Raw genomic sequence first — 12,038 nt, 5'->3', positions numbered from 1 at the left:
CGATCCGTATTTTCAGTGACACAAGAGCGGATAGCGAGATAATCATAAAATATACGCCACCTATATACGATAACACAAGAACACAGATGAATATAAAGCAAGAGACACATCATATATACTCTACTTATAAATTTTTTACAAAATATATATATTTATTATAACAAGGGATTTATATTTACCTAGTCCTTTGCATATCGTCCGAATTTCTAACAGAAATTATCGGTAATAATATATATATCACACTTTATCATTAACAGATTTAATACTCAAGATATATATACAAACTAACTATAAAAGGACATATTATAATATACATATAATTATTACTGAATATTTCTGTTAATTTTGTATAAAATATAACTTAAAACAAACTCTCCGATTATAACCCAGTAACGTACGAACCTTGAACAGAGAGTTCAGACAGAACACATATATATACAATTTAATAGATTGACATGTAAAAATTTTTATTCTACATAATTCGACCGTTGGATGGATATATTATATATAGTATACATTGTAGAGATATAGATAAATAAGATACAAATTTAGTTTGATTACAACATAATAGAATATAAGTTATTCAAGGGTGTGTTCAGAAATATATAATGATACTACGGAACATTATCATCATTTTCAATAAATAGAATGAAGAATATATAAAACTATGAGTATAGACATAATACTGATAGAGTAGATCACATCGGTAGGCCAGATTTTAGTGAGATTTGTCACAAGGTCCGTTCCCAGTGTCGTCCACGTAACAACCAAGATACGTAGAGGTAATCCGTGACAGACAGGTAGACTATCTCTCAACAATATCAAGTCTATTTCCTCCAGTTGGTGTGCTCAGTTTCCACCCGTAGCGACTTTATTTTATCACGAGAAGTGAAGTGGACGAAAGTACGAAAAGGTTTAACGGGTTTGATGATTATTGAGTTAAAATTATATATGTGACTTGCTTTTATATTTGCGTTGGTGAAAACAAAAACGAGGGTAAAAATGTACTCTACTTGAGTTTCATAGATTTTGTAAAAGTATAATGTGTTTTATTATTAAAAGAGTTTATACAAGTGTTTAAGACTTTTTTAGAGCACTAGTCACTAAAAGAGGAAACGGCTCTATTAGTAGTGGAGTGTCCACACCGTATAGTTCTACGACTAATCGTCCGTACTAATACGTTGCACACGAATCCGACGGCTTGGTTAATTTACGGTGAGACTTTGTACGTAAAAACGAAATAACCCCCCCCAGACCCCCCCCCCAGGCTTTTGGTCAGAGTACATAGACCACACTCCCAATCCCAATCCCAATCCATTACAACACCTTAGCTCACCGGACCAAGTACCCCCCCCACCCTTCCCTCGAAAAAAAAGAAGAGTTATTACGTCTCAGCGTATACTTCAGCGGAATATCAATCAATGACAGCGACCCTCTACAACACAAAACAACACCATTTATATAAACACCTATCATGACAGGGCACCCACAGCCAAGTAACAATTAAAAATGAATTAAGTCGGCACGGCGGCCCACATTGAAAATGACTTAGGTCTACCTTTGATGATCAAATCACTTAAACACAAAGTCCATCCTCCTGTCCTTTTGAATGAAGTACTTGATGGCGGGTCATGCAGCTGATCCTTTGCCACTCCAGTTTATCATTGTAACTCAATCTTGAAAATGACTCGGTTAATAATTTTGCAACGATGTCCTCACTATCACTGACATGAGCCATCATGAACGAACTTGTGCTAATCATAAATCTATCGATTAGATTTATGATTCGGAACTAATAAAAGTAGGGTAGACATGTGGATATTATCCGGTTGAACAAAACGTGCATTTATCTAACAGGTTCGTTCCACAGACCTTATTTCCAGCTATTTTCCAAAATCCTATGGAGAAATCCCATCGCTTTTTTGCCGAGGGAAACCGAGCGCAGCTTACTTCCGGGTTGGACGCCACTGCACCACTTGCATAGACCTCACAGCGGGCGGAACTTGTCATAAAGTCCGCGAAAATAAAGCCCGCCCATTTAGAGGGAAGATATGATTGGTCAATTGTACTGTCATTTGACATTACTCTCTCGTTCAGTCACTATAGAGTGGCGAAGTCCCTCCCCTTCCGGTGGACCTCCATGGGACCTTATTTCGGAAAAATTATGTATTGAAGTCAATGGAGAGAGAAAGATTATCTTTCGATCCCGCTTGAATTGTGCCACAAATTACACATATGATGTTTGTNTATTTCCTGAACATCACTCGCCCAGAGGAACTTGTGTCCCGTTCAGAGCAAATTCCTTCTATTACTGTCCAATACGACGGATGATCGTAGAGTCATTAAGACTGAAACTGCGACGTAGTGTAGCATCGACAGGGAGAGGAGGCGGAGATGCCACTGGAAGAGACCCCGGCCAGGCACACGACGGTAGTCTTCGTAGGACGCACAGGTAGGTGTACGAACTGGACACACCGCACCGAACATGATACCTATGGAAAAAATCACATGACTTCCGTTTGACAGACTCATGCTATACCAAAACTTCCGTCAGTAGGCCATATAAAGATAGACTGAACACTGCACGCCTACGCAAACTCCTAATCTACCTGATGTATTGAAGCAGAGACTGACCGGTCACCACGACGGCAGTACTTCCAGTTCGACGGAGAATGGTAACGACTGACCAGCAGTGTATGGGCAGTTCTTATAGTTCGAAACTAGTGTAAGGTTGATGTGACTCTAGCAATTGAAAGACTAACAAGAGAAACTCGACACTTCACGATCGACGACAACCAACGACCGACAATAATATCTTCCCAAAGAAGAACGAGTCTCTCCGGACGACGAAAGAAGAAATGTCCTTCGACTTGAGCTCGATGTCTTAACGGAAAAGTCCGGAGGCGGGAGGACCGGTCGTCTACTTGTGCAATCTCTTGCGGCGTCGACATACCAATGTAGACCGAGACTCCGCGTCAGTCAAGTCCGGACATATATAGTAGATGGAAGTCTTTCTCTGTCGCAGAATAACAAAGCCAGGAGAAAACACGGTAGCTGCATTAGTGAATTATGTAAGGCAGAAGTCAACTTTCGCATACCTTCTGACAAGCTTACAAACCGGGTGATCTCCCTCAGTTTCGGTCACAACGACCGGTTGTCTCTCCGAGGGGAGATCCCGATTTACTCTAATTCCTCTCGCTTCCACGGTCTGAGTGAATCTCAATTACTCTAATTTGAGAGGTATATTATACTATCGTTTCAGTAATTTCCTCTTCATGAAGAAGGTCAAAATGAGAACGATTTTAATATACCTCTCTCGAATACTGTAATTGTTCCTCAAACACCTCTTGTAGTAGAAATGGACTTCTCCTTCCGACGACTTCTGGTCGTTGTGACCAAATTAGGGTTCAGTCCGGTTCGTAACTTGTCAACACATGCATGTACTTCGTTACCTGAAATTTCCTCATGCGTTTCCGTGTTTTCTCCTGGCAACTCTTCTTTCGGACGAGCAGGCTTCATCTACTATAGTCCGGACTTCTGTCCGCGGAGGTCTTCGGTCATTTGTATGTCACCGGTTAGTATATTTTGGGACGATACTGGACGAAAAGATGATCAAATCTTGGACAAAGAAGACCGAGCGTCTCTCCGCCTCCGATTTTCCGTCATGACGATCGAGCTCGTCGTAGGAATTTCTTCTTCGTCCGAGAACTCCTTCTTCTTCGGAGAGATTATGTCGTCGTTCGTTTCGTCCGAGCGTCGTCGTTTCGTCGAGGTCTAGTCGAGTTTCTCTTGTTAATCTCAACCTCCGTCGACATCGACTTACACTACCGTTTCAATTTCCACGAACTGCCCATACTTCTGGTCGTCCTACCATACTCGCTCGATGGAGTTTGCGTCGGTTGCAGTACCGTTCAGTCTCTGTAGACCGTGGACCTAGGTCTTGACGAAGTTTGGTCGATTTATTACCACCTCTTTGAACGGAGTCGTGTGGATGATTTTCCTTGACAGTTTGGTGCGCGGGTGCTCAGTTCGTACACCTACCTGTTCGTCCTACCTCGAAAGACTACGTCGTGTTCCGCCTGCCCGGGGTCTCTTCCAGTGGCATCTCCCCTCCTCTCCCTCCCTGTCGATGCTACACACGTCGCAGTCAGTCTAATGACTCTACGATCATTCCGTCGTATTGGACAGAATAGAGGATTTGCTCTGAACGGACACAAGTTCCTCTGGGCGAGTGGATGTTCAGGAAATATTTCTCGGAAGTTGGTACAGTAGCTGTTCGTTCCGTCTCCTGTCGTCGCTATTTAACATGATGAACCTTGTCAAGTGGCCTCCCCTTGGAGTTCTCGAACCAGGCGTCAACACCTCGTGTACCGTGGTGTCTCTCCGATGTTCCTTCGGTCCCGAGATGAGGTCTTTGTAATACCACTTACTTGAATTTTAACACGATGCGGATATACCTATTTCGAGATTCCACCGGTGTCTAGGTCTAGACTTCTGCCTTTTCGAGACTATATGGATACGGGAAAAGGACTAATGCACGCATTACGGTACCTCCTGTATCTCATATACCTGCTTTACTTGTTGGTTGATTGTACTCTCAGCAGCGGAGTTCCGAGGGTATGTTTCCACTTTCTTTCTACCTTCTCACGACGAAAGCTCCAAGTTCTCTTTTTCCCTGCTTCTCGTTCCAAATGTCTGGATCACTGGATATATATGTCTGCTAGTGTTACCGATTGCTGGGGGAGAACCTTCGACGTACTATGGTCCTGTTGATGCCTCCCTTTTCCAGTTTCGAATGCCGGTGCCTGAGATTTCGAACCTTCAGTCCGACCGTTTCCCCTTCGTCAAAACGGTGTCGACAACGAGGTTACTCACTTCTCTTTTTGTGGCGGGAGTTTGAATTTCTGTCCGGGAGTACGGGCTTTTCGGACAGTTAGGAAAGTTGTTTGGGACAAACAAGACGTGTATCTCTGGTGTGTGAGCTAAGGAACGTCTTATAGTTTTCGTTGTGGCTTTCTGTCCTAACTCAAAGACTTCGATTTCCGGAGACAAGAAACCTAAAGAATGTGTCCCTGTCCGAATCGTCTTTGACGTTATTTCCCTACTGACAGTTCAGACGAGGGATTTCTGTGGTCCTAAAACGTACAACTCTTCCTGTCCAGATGTAAATCTTTCGGTCTACTCTTGTGCAGTTACCAAGCACAGTGACTGCTTTCCTTTGCACTATGTGACCCCTGCCTCTACACATGACCGATATCATGGCCATTTTCAGTTCAGGGTCATTTCACTCTTCCAACACCTCTGCATACGGAAGGTACCTGGTCCTTCATGCCGCTGAAAGAGACGTGACTTAGTGAGCTTCTGTGTCACTTTGCAAGCTCCGTTCTTTTGGATGCTAAGGATGGAGACTTGATACCCAGGTCTCTTCGGTCGGGTTCAACATAGAACCAGCCTGGACCTCACACCACCTGAACTTCTTTCCTTCTGTAATTTGATGATTCCAGAAATGGTCATTCTTATATGCAGTTGCTTTCCTTTTTAGGGGACGTCCTCTGGATTTCGTTCACCGGTATAGACTCCTCCACTTTTAGCATGTAATCGACAGCAAGGCAGAGAGCAGCAGCGATAAATTGTACTACTTGGAACAGTTCACCGGAGGGGAACCTCAAGAGCTTGTCCGCAGTTGTGAGCACATAGCGCCACAGAGAGGCTACAAGGAAGCCAGGGCTCTACTCCAGAAACATTATGGTGATGAACTTAAAATTGCTACCGCCTATATGGATAAAGCTCTAAAGTGGCCACAGATCAGATCTGAAGACGGAAAAGCTCTGAATACCTATGCCCTTTTCCTGATTACGTGCCGTAATGCCATGGAGGACATAGAGTATATGGACGAAATGAACAACCCAACTAACATGAGAGTCGTCGCCTCAAAGCTCCCATACAAAGTGAAAGAAAGATGGAAGAGTGCTGCTTTCGAGGTTCAAGAGAAAAAGGGACGAAGAGCAAGGTTTACAGACCTAGTGACCTATATATACAGACAATCACAAATGGCTAACGACCCCCTCTTTGGAAGCATGTATGATACCAGGACAACTACGGAGGGAAAAGTCAAAGCTACGGCCACGGACTCTAAAGCTTGGAAGTCAGGCTGGCAAAGGGGAAGCAGTTTTGCCACAGCTGTCGCTCCAATGAGTGAAGAGAAAACACCGCCCTCAAACTTAAAGTACAGCCCCTCAGCCGCAAAGCCTGTCAATGCTTTCCAAAAACCCTGTTTGTTCTGCCATAGAGACCACACACTCGATTCCTGCAGAATCATCAAAGAGCAACAACCGAAAGACAGGATTGAGTTTCTGAAAGCTAAAGGCCTCTGTTTTGGATGTCTTACACAAGGACACCTTAGCAGAAACTGCAATAAAAGGATGACCTGTCAAGTCTGCTCCCTAAGACACCCAGGAATTTTGCATGTTGAGAAGGACAGTGCTACATTTAGAAAGCCAGGTGAGAACATCTCAAATGGTCTCGTGTCACTGACGCAGGAAACATGTGGATACACTGGGGCCGGAGAATGTGTACTGGCTATAGTACCGGTAAAAGTCAAGTCCAGTCAAAGTGAGAAGGTTGTGGAGACGTATGCCTTCATGGACCCAGGAAGTACGGCAACTTTCTGCACTGAATCACTGAAGACACAGCTGAACGTTCGAGGCAAGAAAACTACGATCCTACTCCGAACTATGGGTCAGGAGAAGCCAGCCCAAAGTTATATCTTGTCGGACCTGGAAGTGTGTGGACTTGAAGAAAGGAAGTACATTGAACTCCCTAAGGTCTTTACATGTAAAGATATACCGGTCAAGAAAGGAAACATCCCCCTGCAGGAAGACCTAAAGAAGTGGCCATATCTGAAGGAGGTGAAAATCCCAAAGATAAAAGAAGAAGTCACCATGCTTATAGGAACCTACACCCCTAAAGCTTTGGAGCCACGGCAGGTGATAAACAGCATCAGAGACGGGCCCTATGCAGTTAAGACTAGGGATGGGTACCGAGCCCCGGTATTAAAGGAGCCCCAGGGCTGAATTATTAAAGACCGTGGTACTGTTAAACTCCGACGTTATCTGTCTTTTTATCGGACATGTCATGTGTATTATTGCTACATTAACATTATATCGCAGTCTTAGTGTTGCCAACTCCGTTTCTAATATGCAAAAAAAATAAATGCGTTTATGATGTATTTTCGATCTTTCCAATCCAGACGAGAGATCTCTCTCCCTAGTCTGTGTGCGAGGGGGCGGGGCAGTTTACACACACGCAGCTGCTACATGCAGCAACACACACACGGAGGAGATGGCAGAGAGAACTAAGCGCTAAAAGGTGTGGTTAAACTTTACCCGTCTCGATGTGGACAATGCTCGTTACCAAAAATGCAATAAGAGTTTAGCATGTAAGGGCGGTAACATGAGCAATTTGTCTAAACATTTAGCAAAAGTGCACCACATCCAGACGGAGAAATGCACCGGGTTCGACTGTCTTTCTAGTAGCTCTGTAGCCCCATCCACAAGTAACTTTTCCACGTCAGGTATGTTATGTATGCAAGCAGCAACACACGGAGTTAACTACATTATACAAAAATGGGTTAATGATTAGAGGTAACCGAGTTGTTTATTTTGTTAAAGTTTCAGCTATTCTGTTTACAGTTCTGTCATCAGATTATTTAATACCATTTGTACCACGCTGATGTAAAATATTATTTATTTAATTTAAATAAAAAGCAATGTTCATTTTGTTTACAATTTGTTTAGTTAGTTTACCTTCTTTTTTTTCTTCCAAAAGAACCGATAAGAGTACCGTTAAAAGACCGGATCGATAAGTGGTATCGATAAAAGTAGTAGTACCGTTAAAACCTTAACGGTACCCATCCCTAGTTAAGAATGCCCTTGGATGGGTAGTGAATGGGCCGAAGAAGACGGATGATGGCAGCAAGGCAGCGGATGGAGTTGTGAGCCACATTATAGCCAACCACATCTCCATAGCTAATATAGAGGAACTGTTAATAAAGCAATATAACACAGACTTCTCAGAACTCAGCTGTGAAGACAAAGAACAGATGTCCCAGGAGGATCATCAGTTAATGCGGTCAGTGGTAAAATCTGCAGAGTTAAGGGATGTACACTACTGCATCGGCTTACCACTGCGAAACGAGACAGCTAAAATGCCAGACAACCGCTGCATGGCAGAGCAACGTGCCACAAGTCTCCAAAGAAAGCTCAGCAAAAACCCGGACCTGTACAAAGATTACAAGGAATTCATGACGGGTATAATTGGAAAAGGCTACGCTGTCAAAATTCCCATAGAACAGTTAAGCCGAGAAGATGGACGTGTGTGGTACATACCTCATCACGGTCTCTACCACCCAAAGAAAAACAAGATAAGAGTAGTGTTCGACTGCACCTCCACATATCAAGGAACCTCACTTAACGATCAGCTGCTACAAGGACCTGACCTCACAAACTCCCTTGTTGGTGTCCTTCTGAGGTTCAGAGAAGAGCCTATTGCTTTGATGGCCGACATTGAGGCGATGTTCTACCAGGTCAAAGTCCTTGACCGAGATGCGGATCTTCTGCGTTTCCTTTGGTGGCAGGATGGTGATCTGAACAAACTGATGGAAGACTACCGAATGACAGTGCACCTGTTCGGAGCTACATCGTCTCCCAGCTGTGCATCATATGCACTAAGAAGAACAGCACAAGATGGAGGAGGCAAAACAACACCAGAGGTGGTGGAAATGGTTCTCAGAAACTTTTATGTGGATGACTGTTTAAAGTCTGTGGATTCAGAAGACCATGCTGTTGCTTTGGCCAGGGACCTCAGACATCTGTGCGCCAGTGGAGGCTTCAGGCTGACAAAGTGGGTCAGCAACAGTAGGGCCGTCCTGTCGTCCATCCCTAAAGAAGACAGAACAACGGAAGTCAAAGATCTTGACCTGAACCATAAGCAGCTTCCTATGGAAAGAGCCCTTGGTACTCAGTGGTGCACTGAATCAGACAGGTTCAAAGTGCAACCACAGGACAAACCAGCTACAAGACGAGGAATCCTTTCCATCGTTAGCTCCATCTACGACCCCCTCGGGTTCCTGGCCCCATTGGTACTGCCAGCAAAGCTCCTTCTGATAGACCTTTGTCGGGAAAAGAGAGGCTGGGATGAGAAAGTAGACAGTGGGCAAGCCCAGAAATGGATGAAATGGCTGGACGACCTTGACCAGCTGTCAAAGTTTTATGTGCAGAGATGCGTCAAACCGGCAAAGGTTGAACCCATGAAGATGGCACAGCTCCACCACTTTTCCAATGCCAGCATGGATGCATATGGAACAGCTACCTACATCGTGCAGACAAACAACCAAGGCAAAAGAAAGGTTTCCTTGCTGATCGGAAAGTCCAGTCCACTGAAACACATCGCCATTCCGAGAATGGAGTTGACAGCAGCAGTTGTCGCTGTCAAGGTCGACAAGATGCTAAGAAGGTCTTCTGGACAGACAGTACTACTGTACTGAAATTTATTGAAAACTAAACGTCTCTCTTCAAAACCTTTGTCGGAAACAGGATCTCAATCATTCGTGAGGCTACTACACCAAGCCAATGGAGATATGTGAACACCTCTGTGAACCCTGCGGATCAAGCTTCAAGAGGTCTGAAAGTTGAGAGTTTTATCCAAAGTGAGAACTGGATACAAGGCCCACGTTTCCTGTGGAGAAATGAAAGTGAGTGGCCAGAAAGACCAGATCTGTCAAGCCATGTTCTGGAAGATGACGATGAGGTAAAGAAGGCACCTGCAGTCTGTCTTACAATAATAGACGAAGGAGTTGCCACAGTGAGCAAGCTCATTGATCATTATTCAAAATGGTGTAAGCTGAAGAGAGCAGTGGGATGGTTTCTCCGGATTAAAGATCTGCTGCTGCAACTCAGTGGAAAAAGGAAAGAGTTCCAAGCCGCCTGTATTAAGTCAGAAGACAACCCTGCAAATCAAGAACAATTTCTTAATCAGCAGATGAAGAAATACAGAGCCACACTAAACAAGAATCTGCTCACCGTGGAACATTTGGAGTTAGCTGAAAAAGCGCTTGTTCGCTTCAGCCAAAGGCAGGCATATCTGGAGGAGATCAAAGCTTTGGAGAAAGGACAGACACATGTCAAGATGAGTAGTCCACTCAGCAGATTGGATCCTGTTCTGGAAGACGGCGTACTTAGAGTAGGTGGACGGCTAAACAACTCTGCTATGCCAGAGGAGGCTAAGCGCCCCCTCATCCTCTCTAAGAACCAACGTGTCGCTACTCTCCTTTTGCAACACATCCACAGAGAAGTTGGACATGGAGGCAGGAATCATACACTCCAAGAATACAGTAAAGGTGTATAATTAGATCCTAAGGTCATGTAGGTTTTAAGCGCGTGTCTATCGTTATTCGAACTGAGCCTGTTTTAAATGCAGAGTCCTATCAAACAAAAAATAAATGTGTTTGTTCCATAGTTTATGCTTGTGTAGTAAAGAGAGTCTAGTTTTTTATACAACGAGCCACCGAAGAAAGAGGAAGAGTGGTGGGGTTAGTGGTCGTCGACGACAAACGATATTGCAGAGCATAGTGCATGTCGCGACGCCAGCAAGGGATACGGCAGTTAAAGTGTGCCGACCAAGTTTTATTGGTACTATACTATCGTGATTATTGTTTCCTAATATTATAAGTTTATCATGTAAAATTTGTATACCGAAGGATGTAAAGGCCGGGATTAACCCGATCCGCCCCTCGTATGGTCCATGATTTTATTGAATTTATCCAAAAAAAAAAAAAAAAAAAAAAAAAACCCTGGTATATTAGCATTTGTCATAAATTCGTTGAAATGCTTGAATAATAAGGAAAAAAGAATGACCTCCAGGCAGAAAAACAAAGGAACCCCCCCCCGCCCCCCCGGGTAGTGTGACGAAGCTCTTCTGATCTGTCTCCGAAGCACTAACCAGAGTGATTCTGTGACCGAACCAGAAGTGCGACTGCGATGCATGTCGCGGAAACCACAGACTGTATCAGAATTTCCTGAGAAAGGGTAGTGGGTACTTAAATGCTCCCCGACTCAGTAGGTGTTAATTCTACTACAAAAGGACCGACCTTCAAAGAGGAAACCCACACCAGGGTGAAGAACGCGAGAACATCCTCTCCATCCTATAAGGGCACCAGGTAGAAGCTGGTCTTGTTACTCAGCGTCTATAACCCGTAGAGGCAGAACTTATGGAGGAGAGGAGGAAAGGACTTGTTGGGGACCCCCGTGCGAACTAAATCTGAACTCTTGTTGTTCACCAAACCACACTCACGGAGTTCCCAGTAACCCAGTAGTCTTTAGAAACACTACCCGTCCCTAGAATATTTACCTGAAGGTGGGAGTGGTATCGTGTCAGACTTCCGGGAGTAGTAGGTACCGAACGAAACAAAACATCGTGACTTATTCTAAAAGGATTGTCACGCATAAACAGAAAGGTGTGAGAAGGTACACCACCTTCGTGGGCCCCCTAACGTTCTAGGGTGAACCTGAGGAAACAACATTGCTAACGTAACACATAAAAGCCTGGCTAAGTCGAGAAGTTAACCAAGTGCATCGAGAGAAAGACGGGGTTGTTTAACCACGGCAATAGTCTAGCATAGTAGCGGTGGACAGGAGAAGAACGGACTACTTTCGCCGCCGTCTCGCTAACTACGTTCTTAAGGCCTATAGTTCCCCTCATTCGGTGGAGCTATACGTGACGAGACTAACGGTCCCTGTTCACTTCTAGCTGCCGGTATGGCAAAGTGGTCCCGACGCAAGGCGAATTAAAGCTTTCCCAGGCTTCATCAGATGAAAAGCTGCAACCATTTCCCAAGTAAGACCGTTATGTGGCTAGAAACCGTCCAGCGGTAAAAGACCGACCAGGTCGGAACCCGTACATCAGAGGACGTGTGGACAATGTTAGTCAATACTAGTAAGAATGACGACGCAATCGGAAACCCTTAGGTCATGAGACGGAAT

General features: G+C 44.4%; 1 protein-coding gene across 1 annotated transcript in view; it reads left to right on the top strand.

Moving 5' to 3' along the window:
* LOC104955469 (coiled-coil domain-containing protein 85A-like) overlaps positions 1-7,073 on the top strand; it is a 15,735-nt gene extending 8,662 nt beyond the window's left edge. The window contains exon 3 of the mRNA XM_010782795.1: positions 6,540-7,073. Coding sequence (XP_010781097.1) covers positions 6,540-7,073 — 534 coding nt within the window. The remainder of the gene's footprint in view (positions 1-6,539) is intronic.
* Positions 7,074-12,038: the final 4,965 nt, after the last annotated feature.

The sequence above is a fragment of the Notothenia coriiceps genome, unplaced genomic scaffold (genome assembly GCF_000735185.1).
Source record: "Notothenia coriiceps isolate Sejong01 unplaced genomic scaffold, NC01 NC01_scaffold00024667, whole genome shotgun sequence".
Taxonomy (NCBI): Eukaryota; Metazoa; Chordata; class Actinopteri; order Perciformes; family Nototheniidae; genus Notothenia; species Notothenia coriiceps.
This window is presented reverse-complemented; position numbering and strand designations above follow the sequence as displayed.